This window comes from Urocitellus parryii, chromosome 6 (assembly GCF_045843805.1).
Source record: "Urocitellus parryii isolate mUroPar1 chromosome 6, mUroPar1.hap1, whole genome shotgun sequence".
In the NCBI taxonomy this organism is placed as follows: Eukaryota; Metazoa; Chordata; class Mammalia; order Rodentia; family Sciuridae; genus Urocitellus; species Urocitellus parryii.
In genome coordinates this window covers 130,381,737-130,398,873 of record NC_135536.1, presented here as the reverse complement: position 1 = coordinate 130,398,873, position 17,137 = coordinate 130,381,737, and the positions used below count along the sequence as shown (strand labels likewise).

At 34.5% G+C, this 17,137-nt stretch overlaps 1 protein-coding gene across 3 annotated transcripts in view; it reads left to right on the top strand.

The window, feature by feature from the left end:
- Efl1 (elongation factor like GTPase 1) overlaps nucleotides 1–17,137 on the top strand; it is a 136,723-nt gene that overhangs the window by 54,556 nt on the left and 65,030 nt on the right. For all 3 annotated transcript variants that reach the window (XM_026388182.2, XM_026388183.2, XM_026388181.2), the window contains one exon: nucleotides 4,190–4,328. In XM_026388182.2, coding sequence (XP_026243967.2) covers nucleotides 4,190–4,328 — 139 coding nt within the window. The remainder of the gene's footprint in view (nucleotides 1–4,189; nucleotides 4,329–17,137) is intronic.

Below are 17,137 nucleotides of genomic sequence, written 5' to 3'. Positions count from 1 at the left end.
GTACATCACTTGGTATCTAAAGGGTTATATTTTATGTAGAAAACCTATTTATGATTATTGTAACATCTTGGCTTGGATATGATTGATCATTTGTTGTTTATCAATAGGGGTCACCATCTGACAATTTCTTTCTTTACTCTCTAAATTGTCCAGTTAAGTAAGAAGTATTAAGTGGAATACTGATTTATTGGGCATTCCAGATTTCATGAGCACACCAGTTTACTTTCTGTGCACAGCGTGTCTCTGCTCTTGTGTGGCTAGAGGTTGAAATCAGCTCCTTGTATATCAAATGACTCAGGTAGGAATGATAAAATGAATTCATAGCACAAATGGCTCCTTATTTATAAACAAAGCCACATAAAACCTAATTCCAGTCTACCTTAAAAAAGAAAAACAGCACTGGGGTTGTGGCTTAGCAGTAGAGCGCTTGCCTAGCATTTTCGAGGCCCTGAGTTTGATCCTCAGCACCAAATAAAAATAAATAAATAAAGGTATTGTGTCCAACTACAACTAAAAAATAAATATTTAAAACAAAAAGAAAGAAAAACAAACAAAATATGTCAGATCTAGCCCAGAAGTAAGTGCTCCCCAGAATTTTAGTACTGTTCGTCTGCTGTTGCATATTATAGATTACAACAAATTTAGCAGCTTGCTACTCTACACATTTTAACATCTCAGACTTTATGATAGGAGTCTAGGCATGGCTCAGCTGTCTCTTCTCTGAACCAAGAGGTGCTTAACCACTGAGCAACATCCCCATCCCTTTTTATTTATCCCAAAAATCTGTAGTCAGGGTGTTGACCAGGTTATAGGATTGACTGGGGAAGGATCTGTTTCCTGGAACCCGTAGAATGTTGGCAAAACTCATATCTACACTGCAGGCAATGAAGGCCTTGGGGTTTTTACTAACTATTGACTGCCTAGAGGCCACCTTCAGCTTCTTGCCTTAGAGACTTTTCCAACTTGGAGGCTTATTTGAACAAGCCATTGAGCCTCTGGAATGAGTCTGCTAGCAAGACAGTCTTGTATGATGTTACATAGCATGGAGTGGTGTCCTGTCTCCTTTGGAACGTTCCGTTAGTTAAAGGCAAGTCTCACAAATCCCACTCACACTTGGGGAGGAGATTACACAAAGGCATTAACACCAGGAAGCAAGAACTGTGTGTGGGGGGGGCACCTTTAGTCTGCTGGCCACATCGTTCTCTTGATTTTCTTTTCTTTATAGTTTACAACCTACATATGCATTTCTAAATAATACATTGTTATATTCACATGTTTCTGAACTTTGTACAAATGTTTTCTTAATGTAGTTATACTTCTATGACTTTTTTTTAACTTAATTGAGAAATTACTCCTTTAATGCCTGTTCTTATAGTTCATTTATTGTTCACTGCTACATAATATTCCATCATATAAGTACATATTTTGTTTATCCATTTTCCTATCACTATATATTTGGGCTTAAGCTGTTTTTGTTTTGGTTTTGGTAAACAAATGATACTTTGAATATTTTTAAACATACCTTCTTATGTATATTTGCAAGCAATTCTAGGGAATATATCTGTAGCGGAATTGCTTAGATATTCTTTGACCTAACAAGATAATTTTAAAATTGTCTCTCCTTTTTTGAGGGGTGTGGGGGGGGGGGCGGTGCTGGGGATTGAACCCAGAGGTGCTTAACCACTGAGCAACATCCCCATCCCTTTTTATTTTTAATTTTGAGACAGGGTCATGCTAAGTTGCTTAGAGCCTCAGCCTCCCCAGTCACAGGGATTACAGGTGTGTATCACTGTACCTGAATTAAATTGGCTTTCAAAATCGTTCTGATTTATACTCCCAACAGGAGTTACATAGTCATGGAGTGGTGTCCTGGCATGGCTCAATGTTCTACTTGTTCAAATCCTCACCAAAATTTGATATTGTTAGGCTTCTAATTTTTGCCAATCTGATGGCCATGATCTGGTGTTTTATAGTAGATTTAATTTACATTTTCCTTATTATGATTAATTACATCTGTTGGTCATTCATATTTTCTCAGTGTCATTTCCCTGTTTTCTACTGTGCAGCTTTTGAGAAAACACTGGGTTTTAGAAGTCTTTTGTGTATTCTAAATAGTAATTTCTTGTCAGTTTAAGTTGTGCAGATTTCTTCTCCAGTTTGGGACCTGTCTTTTCTTTCTGTTTGTTATCCTTTGACGGACAGAAACTCTTAATTTCAGTATAGTTGGATTTATTAGTCACTACCTTCATGAGTTTTGATTTTGTGGCTTGTGTAATAAAATTGGAATTGGAACCATATTGAAGCCACAAAACTTTCTCCTGTGTTTCCTTCTAAAATTTAATGTTTTGCTTTTCATATTTAAATGTTGAATCCAGAGTTTGTTTACAGTATGAAGGGATCCAATTTCCTTTATTTACCAAACGACCAGTTGTTCCAGCATCATTGAATAGACCATTTCTGTCACTAATTTGCTTTGTTCAACTATTCATAAATCGAATTTCACACATACATGGGTGTTTTTTCTGAACTATTAGGTTTTTTGCTTACTTTTCAAAAATTTTTATTTTTTTCTAACTGTGTCTCTTCAGTGCTCTCTTTATTCCTAAATGTTGTGACATCTAAAAGGCCAAGTCTCTCTCCTTGTTTTTTTTTTTTTTTTTTTTTTTGTGTGTGTGTGGGGGGTGGGTATCTTCTTTATTCCTCACCTCTCCTCTGTATGAAGTTTATAGTGAGCTTTCAGGTTCCATGAAAAGCTCTGTTGAAACTTGATTGAAATTACTGTAAATTCCATTTGGCATGAATCATCGATTTGTAATGTAACATCTTGTCATCCATATATGTTAGGCTTATCTGTTTATTTAGGTCATTTTTAATGTTTCTTATTCAAGTTTTATAGTTTTCTTCATCATGATTTTCAGTCACTTTGTTAGATTTATTTGTAACTATCTTATATTTTCTTGCTATTCTGTAAGTTAACGGTTTTAAAATATGTATAATATTCTGTCTACTGTCAGTCTGTGGAAATACTATTAACTTCTGTTTATTGATCTTATACCTCTGCCTCTGTGCTGTCTTATTAATTATAATTTATATGTTTTTAAGTGTATGGACAAATTGTGGATAATTCTCTTGCTTTCTATCAATCTTTGTATTTTTTTCTTTCCAACCTGAGTTGTGATTGTATCAGAACTTGCACATTTAGGTGTAGCGTATGTTGGAAAAGACATCATTTTCATGAAGTTTCCAGGTCTTCCTGAAGGCATGAGACTCTCCTTGCTCTAAGCCTTTATGAACTTATTTTTGTGTATTACGTTTTTGTGTCACTCTAAGCTTGTAATGTTAGTTACCTTTGTATATGTTGTATCTGAGACTTTTTTCCCACTTCTTATAACTAGCAAAGAACCTTGGGCCTGTGAATACCAAAGATGTGTTGGGTTTTGATTTAAAAACTTCCAAGGTGCTTTCATTCATGTGGAGGATGTATCTCTGAAGACTTCACACAACTCAAACCTTGAATCATTTAAAATAGTTTCTCTTTAAGAATAAACATAATATAGGAGAGCTCATAAATCTGTTATTCTTGCAGCATAATTTTGCTGTGTGTGTGTGCTATGTCTTTTCATCAGTGTTCCTAATATTTCACCGCATGCTCTCTTCAAGATTAACAACATAGCATATGATATGGCAATTGTTTAGATTTTTTCTATGATACTTTTATTAGTTATTTTCATGTGTTACTAGGCACTAGCACCAGCCTTTGTTGAATACTTGAAGAACATTATCATAAGATTAAAATAATTTAAATTATTGTAGTAATAATGAGTGTTGAAACAATAGTAGAGTAGTCACCACCACCAGTGCATGGCATGGTTTGCCACAATACCAGCAGCAAGAATCTGCTACCAGTTACAACAGAATTTATGTTCTTAGCCTTGAAGCCTACAATCAAGTGGGAATCTGGGCAGTTTTTTAATATTGGAGAAGTTTTAGTACTTCAAATTTTATGCAATGAAGTGAGACATTTCTTATCATATAATTTCAAATTTGCATGTTTTTGGTTTACATGAAAGGTGATTGTGGTGGCTATGCCGTATCTTATTGATGAATAGAAAGAATTACAGATGCCAGTTAATTCTTTCATATGCCTCCTAACTTACCTTTGATCATTTTTTTTTTTAATTTTACCTAGGTACCATTAGGCTTCTCAGCCCCACCAGATGACCTCCCCCCAGTCCCTCACATGGCGTGCTGTACACTGGAAAACCTGTATCTTCTGATGGGCAGGGAACTGGAAGATCTAGAGGAGGTACCTCCAGGAAATGTGCTAGGTAGGGGGAAACTGTTTTATATGTACGCCTTTTTGAGAAATTACTTAACATGTCACTAAATATTTAGGGAAATTTTTGAAGGAAATAACTGTTTTTTTTTTTTTTTAGTTAATTTTTTTTTCTGGTGTCTTTAACTTAGTGTCATTTGAATAACCAGCCTATGAATCAGTGGCTTGCTATAACAAACATGTACAATATTATTTGAGTAACCAGCATGTGAATCAGTTGCTTGCTATAACAGACATGTAATAGTCTGTATCCTAAGCTAGGGTTCCATTTATTTGGGTGCAAGAGGGGGAATTTCTACTCAATAAAGTCAGTCTAGATAACTAAGACAGTTCTGGTTCTACAGGTTTGATTTCAAAATTTTGAAAACTGTTCTGATGTAAAGGTCTATTTAAACTCATTGCTTTTTTCCCAGTGTTTTTTTTTTTTATCCTCCTTGAGTATAGATTGCTTTATTTATAGTAGTTAGTAGGTATCAGTTTTTTCGATAAATATCATTCCTTATTTCCTTTATGTTTATTACTTGCTTGACTTAAGTCCTTCCTATGTAGAATTTTCTATGTAGCACAACTCTAAAGCCTCGGATTAAGAGATTCCTCTTGGATCATCATTGGACCCCGGGAATTCTATGGAATGCTGTATCTTATTGTACTTTTATATTCTGAACCCTTATGGTCACCCTCAGCTATAGAGGTATGGATTGGATTACTAATTTTCTTTTAATTTGTAGAGTGAAGGTCTAGGCTATTGGTCCAGAATGGCAGCTGGTTTGTCTGGATTTTGTGAACCTTAATCCAAGAAATTTGCCAAGCATTTTTGCACTCCCCTGTAGAGAAACATTCTTTTCTTTATTTTTAAATTAACTTTTTGGCATGCAACTAGTAAAATTCCCAGCTTCTCAATGTTACCTATTCTTCTCTGCCTCTTGGGAAAATACCACTGAACTTTACAATTGGTAAAACTATGACTTGGCACAATCAACTTTATCAGAAGGAACAGTGAAAGAAGAATAGAAAGCACCCTGATTCTGTTCACAAGCCTTCCTGAGAATTATTGTATTGCTTAGACTCAGTACCCTTTGTTTCTGACTTACATGGAACATGACATGGAGAATCTCCAACATGATGCTCAAGTGAAATAAAAGAAACTCTGTCAAGTGGATAATTTTTGTTGTATCTCCTCTAATTAAGGCACTGGATTTATGTTTTTTCCCAAGTCGAGGTTAGGAATGTGGCATAGTTTTTTTCTTTCTGGTTTTTGGTTATCTAGATACTGTCCAGGATTGAGGTTAAGTGTTCCGCTACAGGGATAGAAACCATTTCTCTGTCATCACTCCAGGCAGCATTGGCTCTGCCATCTGCTACAGGGAGACCGACTACCATCTTGTTCCTTTCTTCTTAGAGACAATAGTTATATACCTCACTCTCTTATTTATCTTTTAAGAAACTATGGGGTTGTGGCATGAGCTAAGGTGAAGTTGAAGGTGCGTAAACATTTGTTTCCCAAATTCACCGGTATAAGACTAAGCCAGATGGACAAACCACTTGGGAATAAAGTGGGTTGAGAACGAAAAGCCAGGTTTTATCCTGTAAGACTTGGGATTGTATTTAGCTACAGGTAACTACAAAATGAATGTATAGTCTTAAAATTCACTCAATAGGAAGCCCAAGGATAGACAGTCCAGGGCCCTGTGATGGCTGACCTGTGTAATTGGAGAGCCAGGTTCCTTCTCTCTGCCTGTTACAAACCTCAGCACATGGCTTTTATACCCATGGAAACAAGATGGGTCTTGTGTCTCCAACAGTCATATCCATACTCTTCAGGAGAAGAGGGCACAAGGGTCTAGACCCTTCCACAGGATTAATGTTTTTATTTGAGAAGAAATACCCTCTATAGGACTTCTATATATATTCTCATTTTTGTAATTTTGCATATTGTTACCTCTAATAACTGTAAGGGAGGGCCAAGATTGAGCGTTTGACCCTTATACCCTTGGTAGTTAATATAAGGAATGTTGGGGTTGTAGATGGCTTTCAGATAGCCAGTCCACACTGTCAGCCACATTCCCCCCATGGTCACCTTAGGCCCTTCCATTATTTTGTTTCTTTACATTAATAAGAAAGATAGTCCAATAGAAGGACTGTGAGTGTCACATTGAAGGAGTTAAAACGCAGCTAGCGGCTTTGACTTTCCTTTTGAATTGAGACATACGGTAATTATTTTCCTTCTACTGATCCAATCCTTAGTGAGCCTCCTATGTATCTAGATAGAAGGTATGAGTGTACCAAACTTCTGGTCATAGTTTTGCAATGAACTGGTTATATGACCTCAGACCAATTGTGCAAACCTGCTGGGTGTCATTCGCATCAGTTTTCCCAGATGATTCAGACAAAGGCAATGGCTGCTAACATTTCTTATGGTAGAAGTAAAATAGCCACATTAAATTTTTTTTTCTAAGAATAGTATTTATGGATTCCTAGGGATACGTTTATTGTATTTATCATAACTGTTATGTCGTTTATCCTAAACTTTAAGGACAAAACATTAAATAAGATTGCATGGAACATATTTTATTGCCAAAGCTAAAAAATACTAACAGAACTTTATGAAATACTAACAAAATTGAACTTTAAAATTGCCATTATATTATGGCAGGTTGACATCCCAGTGAGAATGGAATAAGATAAAAATTCTTAGTATTTACATCATAAAAACCTTCCCTGGGTTATGTCAGTATCTCAATGGCTAAAAACAAATGCTAAACTATACTATCTCCAAGGTCCCTTCTGAACATTTAACTTTTCAGGGTTGTGTTTCTTAAATTATTTTAGTTATTAGGATATTCCCTCTTCTGGTGTCCTTTGAAGGAGGAACAAATATTTTGATATGGCTATTTGATTGGACTCATAACCCATTTGAATGGCTCCATCAAAACATCGTGAATTAGTTTCCAGTCTTAGATTCATAGAATAACTTTTTCAGGCAGATTTCACTTGTTCATTGATTAAACATGTGGAACATGTGTTAGCAGTAGCAACAGTTTCATAAGCCAGGGTGTTTAATAAAAGCAGCTTTTCAAAGTAAGCAGTAAGTTTAAGACAGGATAAAAGAGGAGGCTGTGGAGTATGGTGTTAAGAGGTGAGAAGTAAAGAGCACAAGAGAAGGCTATCTGGCAGTCAAGGGTGATGAATGCTGGGGTTCAAGCCAGCAGGTTGCTAGGGTGAGTTAACTGAGACCCCATCTGTCAGCATAGTTTGTTTGTTTCAGAAGGGTTTATCTTCTCAGGTAAATCTGAAATGGAAAGGATAAGATGGTAGACTTTGGCCAGAATAATCTACATGTTCCAGTTACTTTTGCTGCATGATAAAAATCTAGTGGCTTAAAATAAAGATGATTTTTATTTTTCGTACATCTGCAATTTGAAGTTTGGTAGGGACAGCTTGTTTTTATTCCAGTGGTATCTTTTGAGATAGCTCAAAGCTTCTGAAGGTTAGAATCTTATGAAGAGTCTTTCACTCAAATGTCTGCAATTGATGCTGGTTTTTGGCAGGGACCTTGGTTGGGAGTGGAATTGAGGCCTTTCCATATGGCTGCTTGGCTTTGTTACAGCATGGTGACTGGGTTGTATGGGTGAACATCCAATCAGGGGAGCCAGGAGGAAGCTATGTCACCTTTTATGACCTAGCCTCCACAGCCTTCAGCTATACTTCTGCCACATTCTGTTTATTAGAAGTGAGTCACTGAGACTGGCCCATATTCAAAGGGAGGGAACTAACTCTACCTTTTGATGGGAAACATGTCCAAGAATTTGTGGACATGTTTTAAAAGCACCACACTACTAATCATAGATAATTTTTTATCTCCTTTTGCATTTTAGAAGGTCTATTGCAGAACACATACCATAAATTAAGACAGAGATGTTCATAGTGGTTCTGAACTATCTTTTTTACTTTGTTAACTTAGAGAAAAAGTCAGAATTCCTATTTAATAAGAAAATAGTAGAGTAATATGATTGATACCCATATGTTTTTCATTAGGAATGATATAGTCAGGAAATTTATCAAGTGCAGATGAAAAAATTTTTGTTGGAAAAGGAAATGAAAACATTATATGGCATTCTTGGACAATTCGGCATTATGTATCCAAAGTCTAAAAGAAAGTTCTTTTATTGGCACCTGAAAATGCAGATTTCACATTCTAACTCAGCTATAACTCACTTAAAGAACTTAATATGTACTGATAAGTATGGAATAGGTTTTGTGGTCTGGAAATTGTTGATTTAAAGTTTAAAATCATTTAATTCCAACCTGATGTTTGTAAAGTTGGTATAGATGGGACCAGAGAGACCTTACTATGTTTAATACACAATAGCCTTTTGTTCAGTACCATACCAAAAATGTTTCTAAAAATAAATGTTTGCTACAGGCTCTTATTAAAGTGTGAGAGGAAATTGAATTAGAATTCCAAATCTTTAGCCTTTTCATATACTCTTTTAGATTTCTTTCATATGGTTAAACTTCTAAAAGTTCAGGGGTGTACTCTGAGAGGAAACATGATACTCCTTTTCACAGCATGAAGAAAATAATAAATATTAGTTATCCTTTTTTCTGAACTGGATTTAGTTTTGCCATGGATGGTTGTTGAGCCATAGGAAGTCAGTGTCAGTAATCACTGTGGATTGAATGAAGTTTGTGTAGGTTGAGACAGAATCCTTAGTCATGTGGGATAACCTCCGAGTAAGAAACCTTTGAAGGGTTTAACCAAATTTGATTTAATTTATTTCAAGGGAAGTCTCAGCAATATGTGGCCCTAAAGACTTTGTGGTAATTTTGCAATACTTTAAATTTACTTACTAGAGAATTTCTTTTAAATATATTATTATTAACATGTCCACTTGTGGTGAATCTATTTTATTGATTAAAAGCTAACAGCTTGACTAGTCACTTGTTAGTTTTAATAGTTGCAACAGATTTTAATGGTTTTCCTTTTACAGATAACAGTGATTTTATTCTTTTATCAAATAATTATGTCATATTTCTTTTTATTTTCATGTTGCTTATAAGAATGTGATAAATAATATCTGTAGTAATAGCTATTGTTCTGTCTAGTTCCTTCCTGACCTTAATGGCAATGTTCCTAGTGTTTTAGTTTCAGATTAGATGATGTTTATTGACTCTTGATATTTCTTATTTTATCATGCTAGGAAAGTTTTTTTTTTTTTTTTTTTTTTGGTTTTGGTACCGGGGATTAAACTCAGGCAGTCAACCACTGAGCCACATCCCCAGCCATATTTTATATTTTATTTAGAGACAGGGTCTCACTGAGTTGCTTAGTGCCTCGCCATGGCTAAGGCTGGCTTTGAATTCGTGATCCTCCTGCCTCAGCCCACCCAAGTGGCTGGGATTACAGGTGTGCATAACTGCACCATCCTTATAAAAGTATTCTTTAAAACAAAAAAAATTGAGTACATACTGAATTATATTGATATGTTCTCAGACTTTTTCTCCTTGCTATAACTAATATCATGAATTATATTTAATTGCTATAACTAATGTCATGAGTTATATTTCCTGGTTATTATGATGCCATTCCATTCCTAGAGGAAAAACTCCAGCTCTTGATCATTGCATATTTTTTCACACCTATTAGATTAACTTAAAAGCTTTATATCCAGATGTTTTTGTAGGATAAATAAAATTGGCTGTTGTTTTCTTGGCATCATAAACTTATCAAAATGTGAAGCTTTCATCTTTTCCACCCTCTATAGCTGCACTGTTCAATTGTTAGCCACTAGCTATATTCAGTTATTTAAATCTAACTAGATTGAACAGAAATAACATTAATATTTATTTTATCAATTACACTAGTTCATTTCAAACATTCAGTAACTAGTTATGGTTAGTGACAACCATGCTAGATAGGGCAACTCCAAATAAATTTTATGTAGTATGAAAATTGTCTTTTCTTTGAAAGTTTTGAGCAGTTCACTGGTAAAACCAGCTGGGCTAGATACATAAAATGTTCAATTATTTCAAGCTGGAATACTGTGTGTTTTTTATTTCCAATTCTGTATGCTTGTGTTTTCTTACCTGATTTCTTTATTATAAGTTTGTTTTCTTCATTTTAATGTAGTAGCTCTCATATATGATTAGTACTTTAAGTTTTTTTATTAAAACAATTTTTGGGGATTTAGCTCAATACAGGTCCATTTGAAACTACAGATAAACTTATTTGTATAAGTTAAATATCTTTAACTATAGAGATAACCACCCATCCGTGTGTGTGTGTGTGTGTGTGTGTGTGTGTGTGTGTGTGTGTGTTTTAATTGTGGTAAAGTACACATAATATAAAATTTATCATCTTAGTCATTTTTAAGAATACAGTTCATTAACATAGTGTTTTTATTTGAAAAAAACCTTACTTTCTTGTTTTAATTTAATTTTTTAAGATATACATGAGAGTAAGAGTATATTTTGACATATTGCACATACATGGAATATAATTTTTTCTAATTAGGATCCCGTTCTTATGAGTTTCACTGGTGGCAAAATTCATATGTGTGTGTGTGTGTGTGTGTGTGTGTGTGTGTGTGTGTATGTATGTATGTATATGTATATGTATATGTATGCATATATATATGAGAATGTATATTCACATATGAACATAGGAAAGTTATGTCTGATTCCTTTCCATCCCCCCTCCCTTCCCTTCATTTAATGCAGTGAACTCTCCACCCCCCGCCCATTGTGTGTTAGCATCTGGAAAGCAGAGAGAACATTCATCCTTTGGTTTTTTGAGATTGGCTTATTTCACATAGCATGATAGTCTCTAGATCCATCCATTTACCAGCAAAAGTCATAAAGTCGTTTTTTTATGTAATGAGTAATATTCTATTGTGTATGTATACCACATTTTCTTTATCCATTCATCTGTTGAAGGATACCAAAGTTGGTTCCACAGTTTAGCTATTGTGAATTGAGCTGCTATAAAAATTCATGTGTCTGTGTGACTGTAGTATGATGATTTTAAGTCCTTTGGGTATATACCAAGGAGTGGGATAACTGGAATGGTGGTTCCATTCCCAGTTTTCTGAGGAATCTCCATGCTGCTTTCCAGAGTGCACCAAAAATGTATGAGTGTACCTTTGGAAAATCTTCCACTCAATATGGTTTTGTAACCTATACATTTTTCTCTTAGGACAATCCCTTCTCTGAATAATTATAATTTACTTGTCTTTGTTTAATTGCATTTGCTGTAATTTCCAGAATTATGTTAGTGATACAATAATAATTTTTGTTTTATTTCTTATGTCAGGAATTTCTATAAATGTGAGTACCCTGACACGTGAACTGCATAGTCTTTGTAATGAAAAAAGAAATGCATCTTCCTATTTCCATTTGCTAGGTTAATTCCTTAAATGTGAATAAATATTGAGATTTTATCAGTTGGCCTTTTGCATATGGTGATACATATGTTTTTTCTATTCTGACCCAGTTATTCTATGAATCATAGTAATGCATTTCCTAATACGAAAATGATTTTGTATTCCTCAGATAAACTGCATTTCAGGCATGGTAATAGAGCAGTAAATTTAGTTGATTGCTGTAGGTTGAGTGTCTCTTGTTCATAATGCTCATAATGCTTGGCATAAGGTAAATGTTAGAATGAGGATTTTTTTGAGGGGGGGGCGAGTTTGGAATATTCACAATGTGGTATCTTTGAGATGGGACCCAGGTCTAAACACAAAACTCATTTATGTGTCATATATACCTTATACATATAGCTTGAAGGTAATTTGATGAGATTTTTTGTGGCTGTGTTTGGATTAGGACCTGACATTTGAGGTAACGTGGCATTTTCTGCTTGGCATCTTGTCAGTACTCAAAAAGTTTCAGATTTTGAATTTTTGGCTCAACCTTTAGTTATATGAAATGCTTATATTTGTAAATTTGCCTGGTCTGTAATTTTTGTGTATATTTATTTTATATTTGTTGAGTTTGGATGTCAGTGTTAGATTAAATGCATCAGAGGATGCTTTTGTTCTTTTCTATGAAATGGTTTAAATGGCTTAAAATTTTTTATTCATATCCATGAAACCAACTATATTTGGTTGGTTATCAACATTATGATTAAATAATGTTCCTAATTGTTATTGTCCCTTTCAGTCTATTTTTTTCCTGTTCCTTACATCAGTACTTCATACTCTAATAGATAATACTGTTGAATTATGTGGTTTATTTGCATGGAGACTGCTACTTAGAGATTATAATAATGACATCAACATTTAACATCTATTAATGTTTACTGTCTGCTAAAACTATACTAAATAATTAGGAGTGGTTATTTTATTCACTCCCTAACAAATAAGATAGATACATTTTACAGATATAAAAATAGAACCTTAGAAATATTATGGAACTTTTCATGATCTTTTAATAATGTATACTAAGGAAGTTGGGATGTTATCTATCTACTTATTTATCTGTGGCTATCTAACCTTTTTTATTTCTATATTATTTCTGTTTCCTTTTCTCTTGATCAGTTGTACTGATGGTTTTTAATATTGTGTCTTTCTTTCTACACTTCAAGAATCAATTCCTCTCTGGTTATGGTGGTGCATGCTTGTAATCATAGTGGCCAGGGAGACTGAGACACGAGAATCACAAGTTCCAGGCCAGCCTCAACAATTTCTTGAGGCCCTTAGCAACTTAGTGAGACCACTCTCAAAAAAAGAAACATAAGAAAGGGCTGGGAATGTGGCTCTGTGGCTAAACACCCTGGGTTCAACCCTTATACCAAAAAAAAAAAAAAAAAAAAAAAAAATCCCATATATTTCACGCTTTTTAGTACATTCATTTTTGTAGCATCTTTATTAAATCTTACTTCCTCCTTACTGTAGATTGCTCTACATTTCTTTATTTGAAAGAGTTGGTTCATTTGTTTCTTTTTCAAATGAAAATACTTATAGCTTGAATCTTCGGTATGACTTTGAATTTCTTTACTCAAATATCTAATATTCTCTTTGTCATTGCATTATTATATTACTCTAAGTCATCACTTTATAACCAGTGAACTTCAGAGAAGGTACTAATCCCTTTAGCCTTTGAAGCAGATTGTAGGAAAGTGAATCTCCCTTCTGAATCACTTCAGATTGGATTGTTAGCATGTGTTTGATAAAATCCTTATTACATAGATTAAGTGTGCCTGTTGATTCTCATTTTTACTGACTGAGGTAATTGGTGTGACTACATAATTTCTTTTGAATAGATAGCTTCATAGCTTAAGAACTGACTGTCCATTAATAAGCTAATTTCCATTCTAAACATTACATGACATCAAAGAATTATTTGATGAGAGTTTTTTCTCATCCATCTCCAAAGAGTATATTCTTTTCTTAATACTATATAGTTATTTATTTATTTGGTGCTGAGGATCAAACCCAGTGCCTTACACATGTTAGTCAAGCACTGTACCATTGAACCACAACCTGAGTCCTTCCTTTCTTGATCTTTTTTTGTGGGAGGTTATTAGGGATTGAACTCAGGGGCTCTCAACCACTGAGCCACATCCCCAGCCCTATTTTGTATTTATTTTAGAGACAGGGTCTCACTGAGTTGCTTAGTGCCTTGCTTTTGATGAGGCTGGCTTTGATTTTGTATATTTTCCTATCTCAGCTTCCTTAGCCACTGGGATTATGAGCATGCACCACTGCACCCAGCACATATCTTAATCTTAAGTGACACTAAGTAGAGGCCAAATCATCAGGAGAGATAAAAGAAAGAGGTAATTGAAGTACTTTTTTTTTTCCTTTGCTGAAGTTTGTCAGTTAAAGGAGCTAATATTTGAAGAAATAGTTGGGGTCAGGTGTTGTGTGTATTTACTAGAGTTGATTATACTTACTTGTGAGAATGAGAAAGAGGGAGTGAAGGGGGCAATATGAAAGATATGGTGAGAAATTAAATGATTAATGATAGAAGATAAATAGTTCCCAACTCAACAATGTAGAAAACATGGGCATCGGGTGAGGGTAAGGAAGGTTTGGGACAGAATGAGATTGTGAAAAATAGTAAACGTGTAGAGAAGCCACAGTGAGCACTTGCCAGCGAATCATTAGATGGTTATTAGAGTAAGTTGGATCACAGGCTCTGGAACAAAGTGGGAATTTAGAGTCCAGCAAGCGTTACACAGACAAGGAAATATGAAGTTGGCCTGAGTGAAATGCTGGCGAGAAAGGACTACAGGCTATTCTAAGACAGTTTGAGGCATCTCTAGGGGCAAGCTTAGAGGAAATGCCACTGAGACCATCTTCTCTCAGGCCTCTCTCAAGAGTGAGGGCAGGCTCACATTCCCATAGAGCCATTTCCTGTACACTCAGCTGATAGACTCCTTTCTTCAATTCTATCTGTGGTTTTAGCCTAAGTCTATTTTAAGTACAGTAGTTAAAAACTGAATAATTGTATTTAGGACATGCATGTAATAATGAGCATATTTTATTCTAAAGATATATTGAGAACATACTTGTGAGTTGAATTTTAATTATTAACATAATTATCATGCCAATACTGGGCAGTCCAGGAAGATCAGAGCCTCAAATTTAGTGAAATTAGTAAGGCACTAGCAGGTCAAGTGTCAGATATAGGAAGCAGGAAAGAATGGGCAGTAATGGGCCAAACAAAGGTCAGGTTCAGGAGCCTAATAGTGAGACATTCGGGCTTGGTATTTATAGCACATACCAGAAAGGGGAAATAATATGACTTTTGTAAATGGTTTAATGAAGGTTGGGAAGATGTCCAGGATGGTTCACACAGTAGCCTTCTTGTTGATAAGGTCATATTTGATTTTCTCCAACAAACAATCAACTGATTGTCAAAAGGATATTAAGGAAGGTCAAAAATACATTCTTTTATACCTATAAATTGATACAATCATTTTGGAGTGCAATTTGGCATTGCGTATCAAGGATTTTAAATAAACTTATAGCTGAAAAATAATCATATCCTTTGACCCAGAAGTATTGTCTCTAGGAATTAATTTGAAGGAATATTTAACATCATACAAAAAGACTTAGCATGAGGATGTTTATTAAAATTTTAAAAATTAAAGTTTTTAATTTGTTTTCCAAAAATAAAGGTATTTATTTATTTATTTATTTATTTATTTATTTATTTTGGAGGGTGGTACTCGGGATTGAACTCAGGGGCATTCAACCACTGAGCTATATCCCCAGCCCTGTTTTGCATTTTACTTAGAGACAGGGTCTGACTTGAGTTGCTTAGCTCCTCACGATTGCTGAGGCTGGCTTTGAACTTGAGACCCTCCTGGCTTCAGAGCAGCTGGGATCACAGGTGTGTGCCACCATGCCCAGTATATTTAATTAAAGACTATGAGGTTTGTTTGGGGAAGATAACTTTTGAATGATAAATATAAATATGAATTTGAGTAGTGGCAAGTAATTATGAAGACTTGATATGTCTTCATGTCAAGATTAAGTGTATAGTTTAGAGGAAGGTAATGTTGGATGGAGAAGCATGTTTCTAGAATGATCTGAAACATGATGTCAGCTTATGTGGCAGACACATTAGATGTGAATTAATCAAGGAAGTACATTTTTAAATCAAATGAGATTTTCTTTCATAACCATTAGAATGACAAAAATGTTAAAACAGGCAGTATCCTGTGTTGTAGGTAGGAAGTGTTGATATAAATTAAATATACCCATTTTGAGGAATACATGAACCCCAAATGCAACAATTTAATATCTAAGTGATATATCTTAGAGAAATCAAGTCTTGCTCTTAAATAAGGAGAAGTGTATAAAGAAGTTAATAGTGGCACCATTTATGAGAGGGGAAATAAAAAGAAATAACTAAATATCCGTTGACAGAAGAACAGTTAAGTAAATTATGATGTAGTCATGAAATGGAATATTATACATTAGCAAAAATACATAATATTTATGTTGTATATAAATTATCAACTTTGTTCAGTCTCACAAGTGTAATGAATTTGAAAAAGAAACAAGCTCAGACCATTTATATCAATAAGATCATGTAAGTACTATGTATTATTCAGGAACAGATACATATGTAATAAAAAATGCACAGAAAGATAGTACAAGGTGATATTTACTTTGAGAAGACTAAGGAGGAATACACCAATATTGGTACTGTTAACATTTCTTGAGATAAGTAGTGGGCCTGTATCTATCTTATTTTTCTTTTTACCTTTTTGATTTCTTAAATGTCATATATATATTTAAAAATTACAAGGCAAGACAGTGTAAATATCTTTACTTGACTTCTCTGGTGATTTTTTTTTTAGAATTTATTTCATAGAGTTGAATAGAGAGGTAGAAAGTGTATGATTTGGAATTAGAATATTCTGAGTTAAGTCTATCTTAGTTGTTTTATAGCTATCTAGTCTGGCAAGGCGCTCAGTCTCTCTGTTCCTTAATTTTCTCAGCTGTAAGATGAGGAATACAAAAGCCTGCTGTACAGGTTCAGAAGAATGATACACCTTATTTTGTTGAAAAAAGTCAGATGATAAAATATTAACATCATCATTATCAATTATTTCCTTAGGAAGTATTGGTAGACCTCCAAAAGTCACATATAAGAAAATAAATCATAAGTAAAGCACTTTTATATGAAGATTAAGGAATACTTTCCAAATTTAAGAAGACAAGCTATTTATTTCAACACAGTATATTTTTATTTTGGGTGCATTGTTGGGGATGGAACCCCAGGGCCTCACACTTACTAGGCAAGCCCTTTGCCACTGAGCCACATCACCAGCTCCAAATG